The sequence below is a fragment of the Coffea eugenioides genome, unplaced genomic scaffold (assembly GCF_003713205.1).
Source record: "Coffea eugenioides isolate CCC68of unplaced genomic scaffold, Ceug_1.0 ScVebR1_1476;HRSCAF=2330, whole genome shotgun sequence".
NCBI classification, from domain to species: Eukaryota; Viridiplantae; Streptophyta; class Magnoliopsida; order Gentianales; family Rubiaceae; genus Coffea; species Coffea eugenioides.
This window is the reverse complement of record NW_020861881.1, coordinates 1-23,656: the sequence shown is the minus strand read 5'-3', so window position 1 is coordinate 23,656 and position 23,656 is coordinate 1. Positions and strand designations below refer to the sequence as shown.

Here is a 23,656-nt window from a genome sequence, read left to right as displayed (position 1 = left end):
AAAATGGAGATATAAAGTCCTTATGGTTGCCCTCAACTCTCAAGTACTCGGGTACAAGAATCCGAAATAAGGTAATTCACAACTCGAGCCGGCCGGTCCCAAGACTAAATCACCACATTCGAGATTCCTACCCAACATACATATCAAATTCCCTCCAATTATCAAGATAAAGGTTTTACAACCTATAACATTCATGATTCACAGCTTACATTTTTTTTTTGAAGGGCACTTAAACCTTTACTCAATCACATAGTAAGGACCATAACACCACTTGGTCCTATCTTGCTCCTTTGTAGAGACCACGTGAAAATGACATGTTGATACTAGTTTAAATTCTATGTTAACTGTGAATGTGTCATTTGTGAAAATGTTATCTGTAGATATAGTTTTATTGCTCATTTTGAAAATTATTAAATATACGTGTGCATAGATAATTTTTAGTTTAATGAGCCATTTACACATACTTGTATAGATAAGTTGTGAGAATGAAAGCTGGGGGACGACGACGTGGACGTCAACCCAGACGACCTCGAAATCAAGGAGGAGATAGAGAATCTACCGCCGACCGAAACGCTGAACCTAGGGTTGGGGTAGAAAACCAAATTGGTTTAGTTTTGACTCGCATGACAGACATATTAGAGCGATTGGTACCCCAACAAGGCCAGGAAATTGGACAAATGAACCAACTTGGAAACCGAGAAATAGGGGAGGATAAGGCTTTAGAGAGATTCCAAAAGTTTTCCCCTCCTAAATTTTCTGGAGGTCCAAACCCCGATATAGCTGAGAATTGGTTGGAGAATATAAGAAATATATTTGATGCACTAGATTATTCCGAGGAGAGAGAAGTAAATTTTGCTGTGTTCCAACTTGAAGGACCGACTCGAGCATGGTGGAATGTTATAAGAAATAAGTGGGAAAGGGAACAAACTCCGAGAACTTGGAAGAACTTTGTTCTAGAATTTAATGAAAAATTCCTTCCTCCACTTGTCCAAGAAAAGAGAGAAGATGATTTCATAAAACTTCGTCAAGGAACTTTAAGTGTAGCTGAGTATGAAACACGCTTTACGAAGTTATCTACATATGCCCCAGAAATGGTGGCTACTGAAAGGAACAGAATAAGACGGTTTATCCAAGGATTAGATTTGGAAATCCAAGATGCCCTTGCCGCAGCTCAGGTTGAAACATTTAGTGACGCTCTCGAAAAAGCGCAAAGGGTAGAAATCACAAAATCTCAACTGAGAGCTTTTCAAGCAAAGAAAAGAGACGCATCTGACAGTACACTAGGAGAAAATGGACCACCATCCAAAGTTAGAAAAGAACCGAATGAAGTAGGACTGTTACTTCCTGCACCACTCAGGATAAAGGAACCAAAACAAACTATGTCGCGAGAGACTTCAGTAGGACAGACACGATCAAAGAAAACCTCGCAAACAAGTCAGGTCACAACACCTCGTCCAATTTGTGGATACTGTGGAAGGACGAATCACACTGAAGAAAATTGTTGGCTAAAGGGACGAAAGTGTATGGGATGTGGGAGTACTAGCCATAAAGTTCATGACTGTCCAAGGAGGTATCCACGAGAAACCACTGCTCAACGGGGAAGTGGAACTGTCCCTCGACAAGTCAATGGAAGGAGGAACCGACCACACGGTTCAGGTTACCCGAGATTTCAGAAGGTATGAATTTCGAGGACGAAATTCTCTTTAAGGAGGGTAGGTTGTGAGGACCCGAAAATTTTGCTTATTTTATTGGCTCAAATAAGTATTTACTCATCCGATTTCTCCGATTATTATTTTCTAACCTTTTTAGGCCTAATTAAATGTATCCATAGTTTAGCTATATTTTTAAAGCGATTCGTTTCGAAATTTAATTTCTGAAGGCTCGTTAGGTGAAAATAGTAAATACGCGATTGGAGTAAATAATCGATTCAAGAAATTACATATAACGAATAAGTGGTTAAATTAAAAGCCTAATTGAATTTTTATAAAAATTGAGAATTTAGAAATATCCTGATTTAACTAAGAATAACGGTAAGAATTTTGAGTGAGAGCTTGACAATTTTATTCCTTATTTAAAATTTAATACATGTTCCATTTTCTTTTATTTATTAAAATACATGTTTAATTAATTCTTTTCGTTAACAAGTAAACCGGTAATACCTAGGATGGTGTGAGAAAAATTCTATAGGGGTATGTAAATTAGAATAAACTAAAGTTTGAGACAATATTTGAAGAGGATAAGATTCCAACTCCTTAGCAAATAAATACTTTAATGTTAAAAGACCATTGAAGCCTCAATACTTGAATAAATAACCATGCAATCCAACACCCTCGGACAACATCATCACTCACCACCCCATCCGGCCAATGAAACTTTCTCCAATCCAACACTCAAACCTCACAAACACTCAATCGCTCAACTACCGTAAATCACCTCTGCTACCTAGCACCACAATCACTCCACCATCTCACCTCAACTATAATCAATTCACTTCACCATATCAATTCCAATCCTCCACAACACAACTTCCTCATTTCCATCTCCTGCTGCAACCGAGAGAAAAGAGAAGAGAGAAACCGCAAGCTGCAATATATATTTTTTCTTTTCTTTCTTCTGTTCTGACCGTGAGCTAAGAGGGAAGAAAGGAGAGCAGCACTGCGTGAGTTTCAATCCTTGCTGCAACTTCAACCAGTTACAACCATCTCCAACTACAAACACCACATCTGCAACCACCGGCAACCAAGACAGCAGCCAACCATCCAGTCGCGTGCGAGCCGAGAGGGAAGAAACATTAGCTTTCTGTCGTGAGTATAAGCTTCGATCTGAGGTAATTCTTAAGCTAAACTACATTGACCAGAGGTAGATTGAGCTATCTACGGCTATGCATGTGAAGCTTAGGCGATTGGATGATGATTTTAGGAAAAGAAAAACTGATGTGCGAAGGAATGGGTTTTGCTGGAAAGCTGAATTGATAATGCAGCCTTAATCTTATTTATTTGACGGAAGCTGAGCTTGTAACTACAATTAACTAATTAAGAACTAGAGGATTAAGACTTGCATGTTGAGAGTATGCATTCGGATGATGAACTAAGAGCATCGGAAATTCTGGTTTGGAAGAAATGAAAACTGCCGCGAGATGGATTTAGATATGCAGACCTTAATTTGCTTATTTGTAGTAACCTGAGCTGATAAATGTAAGGATCAAACTAAGAACAAGATAATTAAGTCTTACATGAGGCTGAGCAGCTCGGCTAAACAAGGAAAAAAAATTATAATAAGAATAAGCTACAATCTGTCGTATGCAACCTCATCCGAGATAGCTGAACCAATTTCTGGAAATTTTTTGGGATGATTATAACTATTGTTTGAATCTAATTTTGAACTGGAAATGCTAGCTAATTAGTTCAGTAGTTGTGCATGTGAGATTTAAGTGCCAAATACAAGGTTTTAACCGAAGGAAAATTTTGTTTATGACTGAGTAAATGCTGGAAAATTTATGTGACTTGCCAAGGGAGTGAAACCAGAATTTGCAGTTGTTTCTGGAATTTTTTTTTCATTAGCAAACAATGTTTAGAAATGCATGAAATATATGTGTCTTAAGTCTTGTAAGATATTCAGTTGTAAAGTACTTGATCCGTTGGATGAATTGACCAAAAATGTTGAAACATAGCTGCTGCAATTTTTTTCCAGCTTAGCCGATGGTGGCTCTTTTGAGTTTTAATGGAAACTTGGTGAGTGGGCTCTATGAACTCCCACCCTTGGATTGATGATGGATATAATGCTAGTTAGTGTTTAAATAGGTAGATTAATGATACCTAGCTAGTCTAGACTCCAAGAGATGCATAGTTCAAAAATGTTCAGATTTGCCCTGTTTTAATCGCACCCCTTTTTACAAAATTTTGAGGGTTTCATGACTTGTATATCATGTTGATATGTTGAATATATGGTGTACAAAGTTTCATTGAAAAATATTGAGGTTTGGTTGGTCAAATAAATCGATTTAACAAAGCTAGTAAATCTGGAACTATTTCCGAAATGCTCTGACCAGCTTTCGTATTTCGGCCATAATTTTGAGCTCCGATGTCGAAATCGAGTGCCGTCAGCGGCATTTGAAACTAGACATTCCAACCTTTCCATTGGTATAAAATGCATGTTCTGGTTCCATTACGTGAGCCAAACCAACCATTTTAAGTCGGCTATTCTGTTTCTCTGTTTTACAAGAACAAAATGCTGACAGGCTGCAACTTGTGGCTCGAATTCGAGCTAGTTGTTTGCCAAATTTGAAAATGATTTCTTCTGTGAAATTATAGCCCTACAAATTTATTTTCCAACGCCACCAACCATGCTCAATTCCGAGTTGAATTGAGTGAGTGTTGATCAAAATACGGAACCTGCCCTGCTCTTGGAAATCCTAACTTTTGACAGATTTGATGCAAGGCTTGGTATAGACTTGCTAATTAAATTTCTTGGTGTTAAACACCCACCAAAGGTACCATGAATGCTCTTTAGATTTTGCCTATACAAATGAATCATGTTTAGAGGATTTGCTCTTGGTCAAAAGCTTAGAAAAGAAAATTTTCATACACAAGGCAGCCTTGCCTTAAAATTTTGGGAACTTGAGTGATTTTGTTAAGTGACTTTTCGTGCATATTTTTCTATGAAATTTGACAGAGGAATAACCCTTATATGGTAGTATTATACTGCTAATTATGGTGTTATTCTGAGGCCGTTTCATGGGTCAAATAAATTACCAAAGTTCGAGACTTGATTTTGGAAAACCCTTGTTTAACAAGAAAATTTTAGTAACTTTGAGCTACCGTATCTTGGTGCTCAAAACTCTGTTTCTCATTCTGTCTATTTTGTTATACTCTTGGTTTACAACACTAATTGATTTACAAATTTCAAAGGCTAGTTTCAATCAAGTGAATTTTGCCGAGTTTTCAAAGTTGGCCAAAAACCAACTTAAATCTGCCTTATGAACCAAAACAGAGATTTTGAGCTTATTTTTGAATGTTTTCCATTTGGAATCATGGAAAAGTGTATTCTAGGAACTTTTAGTACTTTCAAAGAGGTTTCCAATAGTACCAAGTTTTCCAATTTTGGGCTTGTAGAGAGTAAGATATGATTTTTCAAAGATTACTTGTTAAATCTGGAATTTTCTAACTTAAAGGAAACTAAGGGGTTTCGAACTCTTCATTTCTATCAATATCATTTGATTGTTTTATATTTGAATCCAGAGATGGAAATCAGATTTGTCTTGTGTTTTAAAACCCCACTTTTGAACCTCGGGTTACACGAATTCTTAGGCTCGTCTCCGCGTTAATTTCTTAGATTGCACTATCGTACAATCTTCATCGAAAACTAGAGAATTCGTAGCGATATTGAGTGGTACTTGAATTATTGTTTGCTCAGGCAATCGAGGAGATCTTCAAGAGGAACTCGGAGCGGACGCCTAAAACGCTTGTTTGAGACCTATTGCGCTTGTTTGACTAGGTGAGTGTTCCATATAGGAATACGTAATTGAATAAGTCTAGGACATGCTCATTTCATGATTATTAAGTGTTAAGTTTTTACCATACTCATGTCTATATAAATAATGAATACTTGCATTGTATACCAACAGGAATTGGTTAAATGATTAACCATATCAAATGACTATATGAACTCGATACATGTTTAATTGGCTAGATTTCTTGCTTAACCTACTTGGTTTTGTAAAATGAGTATCCCTGCTTGTTCTATGCTTATTTGGTTAAAGTGTTTTCTTGACTCGATATGTGATAATTTGAAAAACGATTTTTGATCCATCGAAGTGAGCAGTGTGTACTTTATCACACTAGCCTTTCGAGTGGTGACTTGTGTGAAATGTTTTCGTGAATATCTTACGTGTTGTGACGTCATTGGGTGAATCCCTCGACCAGTTTACGCGTTGTGAATCTCCTCGACTCTCGTGTGATAAAAACAAGATAACGGCCAATGATGGCCTATTAATATGGCAAATGCCTGTCAAATAACCGTCACTACTCAACCGTTAACCGTGAACCGTGAACCGTTTACCAACCCACATGACTATTCAATATCCGTGAATTACATTCTTCCATGAAATCAACTTGTATTGCTTACGTGCTTACGTGCTAAGTATCCACTTGATTACTTGATTATCATGAATCACATGTTATATGAAGTTGTCCATCATTGATAGGCGAGTGTGTACTTTACCTCACTCGACCTACTCAAATGATGAATTTTACCTTTTGTCGAATTACTTGGTTACCTGTGTATGTTGTAAGCTCTAAGCTGAACTTGGGCCCTGCCTCGGTTACTGACCTACTCGAGCCAGGACTGGACTCGGTCGGGTAGGTTGGAACCCTGGACAACCGTTTCGGTATACTCGAGTACTACCACTGGAGGGATAAGGTGATGGCCAGTCAACCGAAGGAGTTACCGATGGGAGTTATAAGGACGGGAAGTGGACCGAGTACTGTATCCTTTTGTGTTTGCTTTACTATTAATACTGTTATTGCTCTCCTAGTTGACATTTCTCGGGTAAGACTCCTCATGAGCATTAATCTCTGAGATGAAGCAATCCTTGTAATGTTCTTCTAGTCAGACGAGCCACTATTTGTTTGACTAAAAATTCATGAAAATATATTTATATGGTCATTCATTCCAAAAATACGTTAGTGATTTTAGATAATTTATGAGTTGTACTCATAGTAAAGTTACCAGTAAAAGTACTACTACTACATGTGTTTTCAAAGTAGCAATTACCCGAGTAATGATTATCACCTCATGATAACCTGCCATTGTGTAACCTCGAACCATGAATATGACATGCACAACTTTCTTGATTTGTTTGAACTGTTAGAGTGTCTTGGAACCTCACTGGGCTGTGTAGCTCATTCCACGTGTGATTTTCTTTTACAGGATTTGAGACCAAAGGTGCTCGGAAGTAGTACTAGATTGTTTACTTTCATGAATGTAATTCGAGTTAAACGTTGTAGTTTTGCCTTAGGTTGCCACTTGAAGTTGGAAAAGTGTAAACCCTAGATTTGTATGTGGCTTGTATGAATTTGTTACTTGGCTTGTAAGGATGTATTTGAATTGATGTTTTGTTTCTTGGGTTGTATTCGGGAAGGTATTTTAAGAATCGACGTTGGCTATCTTAAGGCACTGTTATCTCTGAAGTTAATGTGATTCTAGAAACCGGCTTATTTGGAGGGAAACGATGTTGTAATAGATTAGGTTATACTTCGGAAGGATTTTCGCTAGCTTGCTTGCGTGAGTCCTGGCGAGAGTTAGGCAGATGGCCCGCCAACCCTCTGGTTCGCCTTAGGGGAAAGTGGGGTCGCCACAGGTGGTATACCAAGCCCTCCTTACCAAATACTAATAGACGAACTTGAGGTAGTAATCATTGTTGCACCGCTAATCGGGCACTTTGCACTATTCATGGAGCTAGCCAAGCTAATGCTTCAAAAAACTGATAAACTATCTATTTCACTCCTAGTCACGAAGGTACCATTTGATCCTGCAGGCATGGCCAAAATTGAGTCTCTGATCACCTCCTGCAAAGTCGATCGCCTCAATTTCTGCAACCTTCCAACGCCAGATATCTCTCAATGGCATTTTCCACATAGAGGAAGCTATATTAATCAGCTCATAGAGTTTCAGAAACCTAATGTACGAGAAACCGTCTCTAAAATCAAACATTTTGCAGGGATCATAGTTGACATGATAAGATGACAATGATCGATGTAGTTGAAGCATTTGATGTTCCTTGCTATGTTTTCTTCACTTGTGGTGCTGCTAGTCTTGGTCTTATGTTCCATTTTGAAACACTCGAGGATGAGCAAACTAAGGAAATATCCGATTTAGTCCAAGTTGAAATGAAATTGGTCATTCCTAGCTTAACCAACAATGTTCCAAGTAGCGTCCTCCCAATTTTTACAACTAGAAAGGAAATTTGGCGTTGCTGGTTCTTGAAGGCTACTCGTGAGTATAGAAGGGCCAAGGGCATCCTAGTCAACACATTTGCTGATCTTGAGCCTCATGCTATTAATTCTTTTCTAATGGAATATTCTTATGGTACGTCAAGATTGCCATCAATTTTCCCTATTGGTCCAGTTCTAAATACGTCACAAATCCAAACTCAATCCACTAATGACCATTCAGAAATGATGGAATGGATGGATATCCAGCCGGAAAAATCAGTTGTTTTCCTTTGTTTTGGTAGTATGGGAGTTCTAAGCTGGATCAAGTGAAAGAAATAGCAGTAGGCCTTGAAAAAGTGGCTACCGATTTCTTTGGGTTCTTAGGCAACTCCCCGCTAAAAATGGAGAATTTGCAGGGGAATTTGAAAATCATGGACTTGCTTTGCCCGAAGGATTCTTGGATCGAACAGCTTTGATTGGAAAAGTTGTGGGCTGGATTCCACAAATGGCCATTTTGTCACACCCTGCCGTGGGTGGATTTGTGCCACATTGTGGCTCGAACTCAATATTGGAGGGTATTTGGTGTGGTGTGCCAATTGCTGCATGGCCATTGTTTGGAAAGCAACAATTCAACGCATTCCAATTGGTGAAAGAGTTAGGAATGGCTGGGGAAATTAGTTCGGATTTCAACGAAGCTAATAAGCATCAACCTTTGGCGAAGGCAGAACAAATAGAGAAAGGAATAAGGGAAGTCATGGATGGTGAGAATGATGCCAGGAAAAAGGTCAAAGAGTTTACTAAGAAATGTAGGCAAGCTATGAAGGAAGGCTGTTCGTCTCGTGTGGCCTTTGAGAATTTGATGCTGACTCTGTGCAGTAGCCTCCATCAAGCTTCCCAAGTATTGGGGAGCCTTGGTAGAAAATAAATATTAAAGTGTGAAATCTGAAATTGAAATCTCAGTCTTGAAGTTTTAATTGCTGTAATCACAAAGTCATATCCATTCCGTTTGATAATCAATACATTTGAGTTGAACTAAAGTACTATACTACATGCATGTTATATTCAGAAATGAGAGAATTCTATTGTCAAATAAGTTTAATAGAAAAAAAATACTTAATTTATTAGTTTTAAACATTTGCTGGATTATCAAACACTTTTTTTCTGGTAAATGTTATTCCAGTTTTTCGTTTTGGTCAAGTGAACTAAGAAAAGATCCTATGGAGAATATGAGAGTGAAATTGTGGAACTATGTGCTCATAAATTATTTGATGTAACAATTGTTAGTTCAATTTCTCTGTAGCCATATCTTGTTTCAGCAGGAGAAGAGTTGGGTTAGATATTAAGATAAAAGAAATTATAAGTAGAAGGTTTTGGGTTTAAAACCTTCCATTTACAGATAAAAAAACAAAAGAAAAAAAAAATCTTGTTTCAGCACAATGTTTGCCAAGGGAACAATAAATAGTGAGAAACATTGTTCCAACATACAACATATTGTTTCCTCTGGCAAACAAAGTTCTAATAAGTTTTCAATGTGAGAAGAATTCTCTTAACAAATAACATAAGTATCAACAATGACCCAAGGGTTAGCAAGGAGAAACATTAGCCATGTGATTATAAGATTCTAGGTTCAACTCTGAACCTCTCTCATTTCTCTACTCTTTATTATAAGATTTGGAATCTCTCTTGAATCGAAACAAAATAATACTAATACTAATATTGGGACATGTACATATACATCATAATTTTAAACTAATACTATGTGGGTATTACTAAACTACAATGGGACTATATGGTCAAATGCAAAGCCACAAGAGGAGTTAAGTGGATTTTCCATACGTTAGCATATGCCATATTTCATATTTCAAATGCATTTCAGGAGGGTGTATTGGTCAAATTGGAAAAAGTTTAACTAGATATCATTAAACTGGATATGCTTTCTATTCATTTTCTATTTTACGTAAAACAACACAGGGTCAAGCAAATACTATTGAACCATAGGAGAATTATGTGATAAAATGTGACAAGGAGGTAAATGGTAATTTACCCTTAAAACTTTGGAGGATAAATGTTGTTGTGAGGATACGTTGTTGTTACCTCTGTCGAAAGGAGCATCAAGACTTGATTCAGGCTATGAATTTAGCATGTAAAGATCTTTAATATGGCGACCTTGTTGCAATTCATTGTCCAAACATTAGAGTTTAGAGGAAACTAACCAATTCTCAATTAAAACAACTAGCTACTTTTGGTTAGAGGATTGAACAATTAATCATTGATAAAGGTACTTATAACTTAAATTGCTTCTCTAATGTTCATAAGACCACAAAATTCTATACCTATATATTTTTATCAATTGTTCAACAGCTTTGTGTTAAATGACAAAGAATTACACTGTTCATTTAGATCATTGAGACTTCACTTCAGAGAATGATTAAATACCAGCCTAGCACAATTTATCGAACCAATTGGTCAGGCGCTAGTCAAGTCATTTTTGGCTTACCCTTGTCACGGGCTTCTGGTAATCATTTTTGGGTTCGTTGAAGAAGCATTGAAGTCAAGTCAATGAAGTTACCTGATCCAACAGAGCTGTCCTCTAGATCCTATATCCCAGCGAATCACGTTTCTCCAAACAAATACAAACACATGCTTCTGCAAGATATGGGACCGCCAAAGATATATTTTTGAGGCCTCTCAATCACTAGCATAGATCCCAATTTTGACAAGTAACTTCTATGCAAAATCTGAGGTGCAGTGAATCTGGTGATTTTTTTTTTACTCAAGTGAATGTTGTATAGCTGCTACCAAGTTGTGTTTTGATTTTTGATTAAAATCTGTACATGAATTGTTGTATAGAATCTTGACAATGGATCTTAATAGAATATTGTATAGAGAACTTGATCTAAAATATGTACGTTTAGCGTGTTGTAACTAAATTCTATTAATATCAAGTTCTCTATTTTTTTGCTTACATGGCTATTTTGGCTATTGAGAAACTGCCATATTAACTAGTTTGATACTGTGGATTTTAGAGTGCTTAAATCACATGATTGGAATTTGTATTGAAATGAAGAAAAATGCACGCTTTAATATGAGTCGTTATTTTGTTGAAGGAAAGCACAGTATTTTTTCTGAATTTTGGTCTAGAAAACAAAGGTTTTCGAGCTCATTTTTTGAACTTAGCTCGAGTACTAGAGTTCGAATCTTATACGAATTCAAGCTCGAGTTATTTTTAACTATATCGAATCGAGTTTGAATTTAAAATTTGGGGCTCGATCGAGCTCGAGCTTGAAGTCCAATAGCCCTCTTAGCATTCAAGCTCGAGATCGGATCGACTCAACAGCATCTGTAAGGGCCGCAGAGCTCAGTCAATTCAATGAAGAGGCATTGAAGTCAAGTCTACGAGGTTACGTGATCCAACAGAACCGTCGTCTAAAAAGTGGACCGACGAAGATATATTTTTGAGGACTCTCAATTACTAGCATAGATCCCAATTTTGACAAGCAACTTCTATGCAAAATCTGTGAACTTATTAACCTCAAAGGCATCCTTCTTGCGCTAGAACTACAATTCCATCCCCTCTTAACCTTCTTCTCCTGTATCAAATGGAGAAATTTAAGCTCCTGATGATGGTTTCACCTCTTATGGGGCACTTGGTACAGGCCCTTGAGCTGGCCAAGCTGATGCTTGCAAGAAACAATCAACTATCAATCATAGCCCTGATCATGGAGCTGCCAATTGATCCCCATGGCACAGCCAGAATTCAGTCCCTCATCGCTGCCACAAATGTTGAAGGCCTCCACTTCCATCACCTTCCAACACCAGAAGACACCTCTGATTGGAACATCACACATAGAGGGCTCTTCACTTTCAAGCTCCTAGAATATCAGAAACCTCATGTGAGAGCCATAGCCTCAAAAACTCAAAAATTTTGTGGGTTTTTGATTGACTTAGTTAGCACGACCATGATTGACGTATCTGACGAGCTTGGAGTTCCTACCTACATATTCTTCACCTCTGGTGCGGCTTTTCTTGGTCTGATGCTTCATTTCCAAACCCTTGAAGACGAGCACAACCAGGACATATCTGATCTGGTTAAAGGGGAAAGCCATTTAATTCTCCCTAGTTTTGCAAAACCAGTTCCAATCGGCGTCCTCCCAGCTATGGCAACCCAGAAGGAATATTGGTCGACCTTCGTTTTGAAATGGACCCGTGACTACAGAAGGGCTAAAGGAATCATAGTGAACACTTTCAGTGATCTTGAATCTAATGCTATTAGTTCCTTTTCATTAGATTCTTATTATGGTAAATCAAGCTTGCCACCAATCTTTCCTGTTGGGCCTATTCTAAATAGGTCCCAAATCCACACTCAATCTAGTGAAGATTATTCAGCAATGATGAAATGGCTGGATTGTCAGCCTAAAAACTCGGTAGTTTTTCTCTGTTTTGGCAGCTTGGCAAGTTTCCATCCGGACCAAGTTCAAGAAATAGCTTATGGCATTGAGAGAAGTGGTCATCGGTTCCTATGGGTTCTCAGGCAGCCCCCTGCAACGAAAGGAGGATTTCCTAGGGATTATGAGAATCTTGAACTTGTGCTGCCCGAAGGGTTCTTGGATCGAACGGCTTCGATCGGAAAAGTACTGGGTTGGGTTCCACAATTGGCCGTGCTGTCACATTCGGCTGTTGGGGGATTTGTGTCACACTGCGGCTGGAATTCAACGCTGGAGAGCATCTTTTGTGGGGTGCCTATTGCCGCCTGGCCTGTACAAGCTGAGCAACAGCTGAATGCGTTCCAGTTGGTGAAAGAGTTGGGAATTGCTGTAGAAATTAGCTTGGACTACAAGCAACAAAAGGAAAATCAAGCTCTGGTGAGAGCCGAGCAAGTAGAGAAAGGCATAAGGGAAATCATGGATGTTGAGAATGAAGTAAGGATAAGGGTTAAAGAATTCAACGAGAAAAGCAGACTAGCTACTAAGGAAGGTGGGTCATCTTATTTCGCTTTGGGGAATCTTATTCAAGACATTTGTTCACGGTCTTCAGCTCAATTGGTGCTATGAAAACTGTTGTTAATGGAGATTACCACATGAACAAGGTTCAATTCAACTAAATGTAGGACAAGTGCAAATGTGGAATCATTGATACATTCTGCTCCACAGTCTTTCGAATATGTTGCAGTTGAATGAGACAGTTGAAAAAAAAATTTATCTGTTCAGTGAATCTCAAAAACCTTTAGGTTTTGAGAACAAGGCACTCTCCTCCTCTTGTTAAGCTAATCTTGTTAAGAATCATTGATATATTCTGCCCCCACAGACTTTTGAATATGTTCCAGTTGAATAAAACAGTGAAAAAACAGCCTTTATCTTGTTAAACTGATCTCACTAATTATTAATTAATCAACATTTCTTTCCAATTTCTGACCATTACTAAGAATTCAGTAAAATGAGATTTGTAGGCTGCATATATCTTGCAGTAGAGTGGCTAGAGAGCTGTTGAGAGTGTGTCTTGATTTAATCTTTTCAACCCACAGGTGTAAATTGTAAAACATCGATATTGACTTGGTTAGCTTTTCGCAGAATTTCGAGAAAATTATTCTACTAGTTCAGAAGTCACGAGAAATACAATAATTTATGCCAGTGTTCCTTAAACATTATAAGAAGTATAACAACAAAATTTAACTACATCAATCTATTTCTAAATATTCATTTCTCTTCAAGTTCTATGATATGTTGAACTTTCGAGTATTAACCACACTTGATTATTGCCATCTCCTACAAAACACAAATGTGGATTCAAAATGTTGACAAATAGCTGTGGCAAATATTCGTCTAACAAAAATTTGGTGCATATTTTCAGTATTGCATCAGGTTTGTAACAAACGAACCTTAATCATTTACAGGAAAAACAATTATTAATGATGCCAATTGACACCCACAAATTATTTAAATATCAAAGATTTCAACAATTAGGCTGTGGATATCTTCTTGGTAAAAGTCGTAGGCTGGGTTAAACAATTAGCCGTGTTGTCGCACCAGGCAGTGGGCGGTTTTTGTCTCGTTGTTGGAATTCAACTTTGGAGAATATATGGTGTGGCGTGCCAATGGCTACATTGCCGTTGCACGCGGAGCAACAGCTGAATGCTTTTCTCAGCTTTTCAGGTGGTGAAAGAGTTGGGCAATCCAGTGGAAATTTGCTTAGATTATTTTGAAGAAAAGAAGAATCAAGGCATAGTAAGAGCTGAGCAAGTTGAGAAAGGGATAAGAGAACTCAGGGATGGTGAAAGTGAAGTGAGGAAAAGGGTTAAAGCGTTATCAGTGAGAAACGTAGGTTAGCGTGGCAGGAAGGTGGGGATCTTCTTATTTGTCATTGGAGAATATCATCAAAAGCATTGGGTGCCATTATTTCTCTCTTAGGTCTTCTTCCTTTTTTTTTTTTGACAACCATCTATACCTATTCCTAAAATATAAGAAAGGAGATAGGTTCAACTGGACCATGAAAAAGCCAACGAAAATTAAATCACCAATATCAAACTAGACAAGTATAACTGCACCCACTCCTACAGTAGAAAGTGTCAGGATTTCCTGGATTTACGCATAAGCAGGGGGTTTGGAATCCCCAACCTATACGGCTATTCCCAAGGAGGGATTGAAGTGGCCATTCGACTACAATCTTAGGTCATTAGTTCTTGAATTTATTGACTTTCTTGTTTCAATAAAAGCGGATACTTTTTGAGAAACTTCTAAATGGATAATTAGTGGTTCCAAGTAATTGAAATTTTATTTTTTATAATTTTTTTGCATGTTGTTTGAGGAGAAATAATGACATTTTATTATTATTAGATTAGTAGAAAATTTAAATTTATTTGTTTAACACCCACTTAAAATAGAGTTTAAATATATAGTTATTTTTAAATGGATATAAATAAATGAGTCGAATTAATTCACTACCAATCAATAATTAACTAGATATAATTGGATATTCATTTAAATCCATTCAAAGTTATTGCATACTTCTTTTTTTTTTTTGAAAATAAAGTTATTGCATACTTAAATCCGCTTATTATGGACGGACTTTACCGGATCACAATAACTAGATTGTGGATAATACCTCTATTTAATATCCCATCTTATGACGGGCTATTGGCTGCACTTTCAATTGCAGATATGGCCCATGTTATTTGAATGGAATGGAGCCCATGTTATTTTTACACGGCCACCTTTAACAGATGTGGCCCAACTTAATTGCCTACTCATAAACCTCACTGCATGGGTTCGACCCAAAATAAACAGCCCATTAAACAAGCATGTTAACATTTTGTTTGACCTTAACAAGCACGTTAACTTTGAGTCAACCAATATGAATTTTAGGACTTGAAATTGTCATTCATTAAACGATTTTTTGAACATATAAGGTACAAGGAATAATAAAAAAAATGGCCTATGTATCAAAGGCTCACACTTGAATAAAACTTACTTTCAAAAATTCAATGGCCCAAATTGTACCACACTATTTTACCAAGTGGTATGGCACAATTTGAATCTTTGGGTCTTTGAAGACCGCATCTACTTAAATTTTGGCCTTTATCAAATAGGTTAAAAATCTATATAAACTTTGGGTCACATTCGAGTAACTCACAAAAATGTCAAGCCAAGTTCAAGCTGAGATATTTGAAACAAATAGTTAAATAGTTCATCTCTGAATTGACGAATTCGAATTATCTTGGAGCTATTTGATCACCCAATTCAGCACTTAAACTTAATGGATTCAGATTTTAACATATTCAAATGTGTTTGATAACCAAAAATTGAGCATCTAAAATAATTAATTGCCACCGAATTTTTAAAACAAAACTTACTATCAAAAACACTTGATAAACTATTCACTTATCACTTATGCGTTATATATTCAAATGTTATACACTTATCAGTTAATGCAATATATACTCTTTTTTTTTGTGTCAAATAATGTGATATATACTCAAATTTGCCAAATTTACTGTTTAACAATTCAATAACTTAATAATTGGGGTACCAGATACACATGCAGTTGCTTATATTCAATGATTCTCATGCTTCTCGTACTTATACAACTTCCACTTTGCAACACTGAGATATACAGTTGCTTATATAAGCAATGGGTTGTTGTTCTTGCCTATTCAGAAATTAGCCCAAGGGCATCAAGAAGATTGAGGGTAATCAAATTGAAGATCAAGTAACCAGCGGTAACTACTATTATTGCTTAATTTTGCCATTAATTCCATTTTTTTATATATTTTGTTCTTTGAATGATCGACCTCAAACCTAAATCTTTATTATATCAATGTTCTTACAAAGTACTGTTATAGGTAAATTTACTGTGTGTAAGCTTAAAACTGCCACCGGACATCTCTCAGTTGAAAATGTGATTGGTATGGGAGGCTACGGAGTGGTTTACAAAGGAACCCTCGAATCTGGCCAAGTAAGATTTGGCATAGTTCTTCATGAATTAATTGATGCAAATTGACTTTCACATCAATTTTTCTTGTTCCATGTTCAACTAATTTACTAGTAGTAAAAAAATTGTTCGTGTCACTTACTTAACTTACGAAGATTTCCAGAATCAAATGATCAATGAAATAAAGTATGAAACATGTAACTTCAGGGCATTTTGTTTGATGCATTACTCATAGTAGGGAAATGAGCACGTTTGCTCTACGCTTCTTGTTTGTTTTGATAAGTCAACCAATCTGCAAATAAGTAGAACTATTTGTTCTATCCTGTTACTACTTACTGCTAGTTCTATTACTAGTAAAAATCAGTACTCCTAGTATTTGAATAAATTTGAATTGATATTAGCACTTAAAATTTGTGTCCACTGAATTGAATGGATTGATTCATCACCATCAGATTGCTGCAATTAAATTCCTGTTTCACCAAGACGGATCGATACAAAGAGAATAAGAATTCAAGAACGAGGTAGAGATTCTACGAACATTAAGGCATCCGAATTTGGTAAAATTATATGGATACGCATCTGAAGGAAATGAGAAGTTTTTGGTGCATGAATTCATGCCTGGGGAAGTCTGGCCGATCATTTTGAAGGAATTGGTGAACAACAGCCCCTGGATTGGAAAACAGGGGTCAACATTGCTTTAGGAGCTGCCAAAGGCCTCCACTATCTCCATTGCAGCGCCTGCCCGCCCGTCATCCATCCATCGCGACATCAAATCTTTAAACATCTTGTTGGACAACCAGTTACAAGCTAAGCTTGGAGACTTCGGACTCGCCAGATACGAGCCTCCTAAAGTCCTGGATAAATCCCACGTTACCACAAGAGTCTTGGGATCCCAAGGGTACTGTGCACCAGAATATCTGGATTCAGGGAAGCTTACGTTCAAGTGTGATATATATAGTTTTGGTGTTGTCCTGTTGGAGCTAATTGCTGGTCGAGTTGCATTGGATACGGATAGGCCGACTCCTCAGGATAGCCTCGTTCATTGGGTAAGTAGTCGTTAGCCCCTCCCTCTCTCTCTCTCTCTCTCCTTTTTTTTGACGAATTCCAACAATCTATCCATTCTCTGTACATGCAAAAAATTTTGCTATTTATATGACAGTATTCCTAAATAACCTGAGAATATACTTTGAGATATTTTTTACCCTAAAGTAAGGGCGTGAGATTTATTAGATAGACAGTGCAGAGGGAAAAAAAAAACTAGGTGAACAAGAAGTAGTACTCTCTCTCTCTCTCTCTTCCAGACATGATAGAATCTACTTTAGAACTACACCTACTTTATACTAGGGGCAGGGGGATCTAGAGAAGTCCAAGGAAAATTTGGAGGAGACTGAATCGCTACCAATCCAAACAAATGCCTACACACTTGCTAGCGAAATTTCTGGAAAAACTTGGATTTTTAAAATGCATGCTACATCCAAATAGAGTTTTAAAACTCTATTAGTGGCTAGGATTTTTTAGAATATAGGTCAAGAGATTTAATTCATTGACCTATATCTAAGTAAAGCCTTAAAGTTCTTTTAGTAACCAATTACTCATAAAATAGTTGGTTAAACTAGGTGAACAAGAAGTAGTACTCTCACCTCGTCTTATTATACACTTCAATATGGTTGTAATCGCGTCTTTTGTTATTTTTTTTTTACCAAATACACAAGACCTTTGTTATTTAATATTTTCTGAGGACATAATCTATTTGTGTCTTCATATATAGCATTATTGTAACATCACAAAAGTTGTTATTTTGGAAGTCACGGATATGTAGAAAATGTTTTAATCCTTATCAATGTCAAAGGCATGTACAAAAATTGCAACCCTTATCTTCAAATGCTCGAGAGTTTTGAAACCGGCCTAAGTATTTATGGTATAGGGAGTGATTTTGCTTGAAACATAGGAATAAGGATTGAGATTTTTAAAGCCAGTGTACATATCTATCTATGAAGTAGGAAGTGAATTCGCCGGGATATATTCTGTACTTTATTGGACCACGAGTGAATTTCAAAAAAGTGATACTATTTTGGAAAAAAAATTAAAATTTTTCAAGAGTGATATTTTCAAATTCTTTCCAACAGTGAAAAATATTTAGTAAATGCAATATTTCCTCAAATCTCTTCTTGATTTGTATATGTATTTATTTTTAACACAATGCATTCAGTAAATGCGTTGTTTAAATAACGCATTCATATGATACATTGTTTCAAAATCCTCACTATTTGTGACCCCCCCTTTTCAAAAGCTATCCTAATTTAGGTCTCCCCTCAGTTGGTCACATCTAAATACAAAATTAGTGATAGAGAATTGTCAATAATTCTCAAGACCTGCGACTTTACTATTTCCTTTAGAACACTCAAAAAAATTCCTTTAGAACACTCTTTTTACTTGTAGTAGTATTGATAACAAAATAATTCTGCCATCAATTACTACGATTAAGTGTATGTGATGGACAGGACAGCTTTCTCATAAGATATAAGTTGCAGGCATGCATTTTGCTCAAGCAGAAAAGGAAGTGGATCGAACTAGTGGATCCATCACTGAAAAGTAGAGTTGATTTTCCGCTTCACGAAGCACGCCGGTTTCTTTACATTGCAGAGATATGCATCCACGAAATTCCTTCTCGCCGGCCTGAAACTGGAATCATCGTAAAAGCACTCGATTTAGTAACTTCCAAATCCCAGTCTGTGAATGAGTCTGCTGCTATATATATATATATATATATATATATGATAAGATTATATATATACTGGTAAGTTTCAATTTGATTATTGCTAGTCTGGTAAGGTTTTGACGTGACCATGAAACTGTTTTACTTCACTTTCGCTCATTTTTTGTAGCTACATATTGATGAGCAGATTCACAAGCCCTTAATCCCTGGATTAGCCCTATCTAGAATAGGTTGCAAAGTAATGTAGCTAAGAAGTTATTTTCACCATTAATCGTGTGCCTGGTTTACAATTACAATACCAACTACTAGTGTACAACCATGCTAAAGCAAATTCCAGGCTTTTAGCTCTGTTTGACAATCTAATTCAAAATTTAAATTTAACGGGGTTCAGATATTAACATGCTCAGATGTGTTTAATAATTAAAAATAGAATATCTGAATTAATTAAGTGGAATTAAATTTTCTCGGCAAAACTTACTTTAAACAATAGGTGATAAACTATTTTACTTATTGCTTAATATGATATACACTCAAATGTATCATATTTAATACTTAACAATTCAATAATTTAACGGATTAAGACTTTAGATTTCAGATTTTAATTTTTAGACTTTATTTTTATCAAATGCACGCTTAATCTCAATAGAACCAGATTAACTAAATACTAAATTTCTCGAAAAATTTGAACACGTATATATAACTGATATTTGTACATATATATAGAGGTGATATTGCAAGTTGTAACAATCCATAATTACAAGTACTACATAGGATAGCGTTGTAGCTAGCTTTTCTATGGATGATCTTCAATCCATTGGTAAAGGAAATCATTGTTATCATCCAAGCATGAGGAGTACGAAGCAAAAACTCCTTCCTGATCCCCAAATAATGGCGACAAATCGCAGTTATTTTGGTTATAAGACGTGTCCAGGACAAACGGCTCACTCCAGAAACTTTCTACTTCTGCAAATGATTGATCCCATGAGGAAATACCATCTTCTGGTACCCAATTGGAATTTGAGCTTGACATCTCGCTCGAAGATTGAGTTATGGATGTTTCAATTCTCTCTGAGCTTTGTAAAACTGAAGCTTCTGGACCAACATTTTCTTGAGGCAACTCTTCTTGATGAGAAATATCAGGCTGGCCTTCCTGATTTGCTTCAGATTTGCAGCTGTCTTCAGTAGGCATTCCTGCAGGATTCTTTGTTGGTGGGATTTTTTTCATGCGTTTCTTGAGTTGTGTATGCCAATAATTTTTTATTTCATTGTCAGTTCTCCCTGGTAATTTTGCTGCAATGGCTGACCATCTATTGTTTTTGGTGCAAAAAAATAAGAAATAGAAGGCATAAGAAATGTGGAATAAGATTGAGGTAAGCTGTTAGTGCAATTTTTTCAAATCAGGTAAGCTGTTGTGCATTCTTTTCAAAATACACAACTAATTATACTGTAATAAAGAATTTGCATAAGGTGAGCTGCACGCTTGCTAATTATCGTTTTTCTAAGTCTCTAACGTTAAAAATGATTTGATCCTCATCACATCCAAAAACATAAGAGTTAGGTCCCAGGTTCCATTTTCTTCAATTCTCTCGTCTGCAAAAGTCATTCAAAGAATTAAATCTTTATTGCACTGACAATATATACATTAATGGAGTAGTAGATGCATGTCACATGTACAAATTTATATATTCAAGTACAAATTTTGATTAGTTGTCCAGTATCAAAAGTTGCTAGTAGATGTGCACTTTGTTAGAAATATTAATCCATGTTCAAAAGCAAAATGTAACATTTTAAGTAATATATAGGGCAAAATACACTTTATCTCCCTGTGGTTTAGCACTTTTTCACATAATCCCTCTATGGTCTATAAATAATTCCCTCATGATTTGGATTAAAATGTCAAAATGACGAAATTTTAACTGAGTCAACTAAAATGTCCAAAGTACCCATATATAAAATTGAAAATTATTTATTAACCACAAGGAGCTTATGTATGTATTTTGAAAACTATAAAGGGTTATATGATAAAATATAAAATCATGCGGGGTTAGAGTGTCATGCATATTATGTTTATATATTTTGGTCACTTCAACCATTTTCAGTTTTTAAACAAGGGTAATTTCAACATTTTTATAGGTTCCGCTATAAATGATCATTTCTGTCATTTTGACACTTTAATCCAAATTATGCGAGAATTATATATAACTTTTGAAATTATAGGGAAGTTATGTGAAAAATCGCTAAATCACAGGAGAGTAAAGTGTATTTTGTACTAATATATACCTTGTTAAATATTAGGTAAAATGTGTAATCAGCAATTATGTAATACAAGTTTAGAGGTAAGTGGTGGAGTATTGGTCCATACTTATTCCCGAGCTTGTCATGCCATTCTCGTATAAGATCTTCTTCTTCTTTGGTATACTTCCCACGTTTCAAGCCTGGCCTTAGGTAATTCATCCACCGCAGCCTGCAACTCTTCCCGCATCTTGCTACACCTATTACAGAAGCAACCGCGTTGTATTTGTTACAAGAAGATTCTAAATGAAAAAAAAAAAAATTCAGGTTTTATTATGTGGACATAAAATTTTGACTCGAACCAAGGTAAAATACGTTTAAAAGTACCGATTATTTTATGTGAGATATAGGCCAAAATTGTTTTGTTAAATATGTCCTTTTTTTTTTCAAATCTTATTCATTAATCATTATCAAACCCTTAAATGGGTTGATCATTGTTTTGGGCTAACATCCTGGGCCTATAAAATTGGGCCAAATCTCTTTTGTCTTTCATTAAGACTATTTATTTCTTGTTGGATTTAAGAATAAAACTCGACTAATGTGCCTCTTTATTAGTTTCTTCTTCAGGATTCCAAAAAAAGACAAAGAAAGATATTTCGAAATAGAAGAATAATAGGGCAAAATGCATGGAACCCTTTGTGGTATCGTAAGATACATAACACCCCATATTTAAAAGCCCTTCACATAATTACCCTATACTTTTAATTAAAGTGAAATTTGACTTTTAACCGGTTTGTGACGTAAAAATGGCACAAAAATTTACAAATTAAAAAAAAAGGTCAATTGAGAGCCTTCTTCCTTCAATTGTCAAAAGTAGTGGGTCAATTTAAAATTTTGTAAAAGAAACATACTAAATTGAGGGACCTTTTTCTTAAGACTCAAAATTCATAGATCAAATTAAAATATTTAAAAGCTTTCATCTTCTCCATGGCTGCAACTCCTTCAGCCATCACTCCTTTCTTCCTTCATGGCCACAATTCTGCTCCATCCCTTCCCTCCCCCTTCACTATGACCTCTTGCCAGCCTCTTCTCTTCTTCCTTCTTTTCCGCATTACCGTCTCCCATCTTTCTCCTCTTCCTTTTTCCCTTCTCCTCTCTCTCTTCTTCTTCCTCTCTTTCTCACCTTCTTCCCCATCCTCCAAGTTGCCCCTCCTTCCTGTTGTGACTAGAAAGAAGGACAAGGATGGGAAAGGAGATGAGAAAAATGGAAAGAGGGGGAAAGGAGGAAAGAGCAAGAAAGATGGGAAAGAGGTAATATTGGGGAGGAAGGAGGAGGGAGCCAGGAAGATGGAAAAGGAGTAATGTAGAGGAGAAAAGAGGAGAAAGAAGAAGAGGAAGGAAGGATAAGGAGTGATAGTGGAGGGTTAGGATGGTTGAGATAGAAGGGGATAGTGGTGGGAAGTGATACGAAAATTTAAAAATTAATTAAAAAGGAAATAAAATGGTTTTTTTGAATAAATTGTTTTTTAAATAAAAAGGAAAAGAAAGAGAAAAAATGTAAAGTAGAAAATAAATTATAATTTTGTTAATAAAGAAGAATATGACCTGCTACGAGTGATATAATAGGTTAAAATTCACCTTTTCACTTTAGTTAAAAGTATAAGGTGATTATGTAAGGATTTTTAAAGAATAGTGGGACTATGTATCTTTTAGTGATACCACAAAGGGCTTCGTATATTTTACCCTAGATAATATTTCTAAAGGTACAAAAAAATAGGTTTAATCGACCAATCAAGTTATGCTTGCACCCTAGGCATAAAAAGAAAACGTAAACTAAGTAAGCCGATAGACATTTAATTACTATTTTGTACTAAATTTGTTTAGTTGGTCTGCTTCATTGGTTCTTAACTTCTCACCAAGTAATATAAATAATCACTCAAAAAAGAAAACTAAAGTTTATATAGGAGTTCACTTATTCATATACACCAAGTAAACAAGATTAAAACATACCATGCAACATGATGATATTATTGCAAGTGATTTCTTGTCTAATTGATGAAATCTGTTCATGATTTACGTGTTCCATTTAATAAGCTTAACATTTTTTTCCTTTTTCTTTTGCAACATCTTTCTTTTCCAAACTAAGAGGAGGGAACGATAGCTCACCAGCAAACTTGGGCAGCTGCCTCCAATTCCAATGACCATATCTTTGGACATAAGCTCTTAGCTTGTTATCTTCTTCTTCGCTCCAAGCACCTTTCTTCATTCCATTTTCGTCTGTGAAAGAGATTCTCCCCATTTTTCTAGTACCTTCAGCTCTCTACTCTTGAACCAAAATCTTACGCAAACCTCA

At 36.2% G+C, this 23,656-nt stretch overlaps 4 protein-coding genes across 4 annotated transcripts; 3 read left to right on the top strand and 1 right to left on the bottom strand.

The window, feature by feature from the left end:
- The first annotated feature begins 7,739 nt into the window (after window positions 1-7,739).
- On the top strand, window positions 7,740-8,856 carry LOC113755429 (UDP-glucose flavonoid 3-O-glucosyltransferase 6-like). The gene is made up of 2 exons (XM_027299435.1): window positions 7,740-8,085; window positions 8,348-8,856. Exons 1-2 carry the CDS (start codon window positions 7,740-7,742, stop codon window positions 8,854-8,856), a joined length of 855 nt encoding a protein of 284 aa, XP_027155236.1.
- Window positions 8,857-11,260: 2,404 nt separating this feature from the next.
- LOC113755427 (anthocyanidin 3-O-glucosyltransferase 2-like) lies at window positions 11,261-13,294 on the top strand. The gene has a single exon (XM_027299433.1). The coding sequence runs from the start codon at window positions 11,531-11,533 to the stop codon at window positions 12,980-12,982; it is 1,452 nt and encodes a 483-aa protein (XP_027155234.1). The 5' UTR covers window positions 11,261-11,530; the 3' UTR covers window positions 12,983-13,294.
- Window positions 13,295-14,059: 765 nt separating this feature from the next.
- Window positions 14,060-17,523, top strand: LOC113755428 (probable serine/threonine-protein kinase PBL10). The gene is made up of 4 exons (XM_027299434.1): window positions 14,060-14,249; window positions 16,267-16,379; window positions 17,156-17,401; window positions 17,515-17,523. Exons 1-4 carry the CDS (start codon window positions 14,060-14,062, stop codon window positions 17,521-17,523), a joined length of 558 nt encoding a protein of 185 aa, XP_027155235.1.
- Window positions 17,524-19,864: 2,341 nt separating this feature from the next.
- Window positions 19,865-23,602, bottom strand: LOC113755430 (transcription factor MYB30-like). Its single transcript, XM_027299437.1, has 3 exons — window positions 23,470-23,602; window positions 21,434-21,563; window positions 19,865-20,378 (listed from the first exon to the last, which is right to left on the bottom strand). The coding sequence occupies exons 1-3, from the start codon at window positions 23,600-23,602 to the stop codon at window positions 19,865-19,867; spliced, it is 777 nt and encodes a 258-aa protein (XP_027155238.1).
- Window positions 23,603-23,656: the final 54 nt, after the last annotated feature.

Coding starts and splice junctions, on each gene's coding strand:
- LOC113755429 (XM_027299435.1), top strand. CDS start 7,740: ATGACAATGATCGATGTAGTTGAAGCATTTGATGTTCCTTGCTATGTT. Junction 8,086..8,347: donor TCTAATGGAATATTCTTATG/GTACGTCAAGAT, acceptor GAGAATTTGCAG/GGGAATTTGAAAATCATGGA.
- LOC113755430 (XM_027299437.1), bottom strand. CDS start 23,602: ATGGGGAGAATCTCTTTCACAGACGAAAATGGAATGAAGAAAGGTGCT. Junction 21,564..23,469: donor GCAGCTGCCCAAGTTTGCTG/GTGAGCTATCGT, acceptor CTTCTGTAATAG/GTGTAGCAAGATGCGGGAAG. Junction 20,379..21,433: donor CATGACAAGCTCGGGAATAA/GTATGGACCAAT, acceptor CAAAAACAATAG/ATGGTCAGCCATTGCAGCAA.
- LOC113755427 (XM_027299433.1), top strand. CDS start 11,531: ATGGAGAAATTTAAGCTCCTGATGATGGTTTCACCTCTTATGGGGCAC.
- LOC113755428 (XM_027299434.1), top strand. CDS start 14,060: ATGCTTTTCTCAGCTTTTCAGGTGGTGAAAGAGTTGGGCAATCCAGTG. Junction 14,250..16,266: donor GTTATCAGTGAGAAACGTAG/GTTAGCGTGGCA, acceptor GTACTGTTATAG/GTAAATTTACTGTGTGTAAG. Junction 16,380..17,155: donor GAACCCTCGAATCTGGCCAA/GTAAGATTTGGC, acceptor TTGGACAACCAG/TTACAAGCTAAGCTTGGAGA.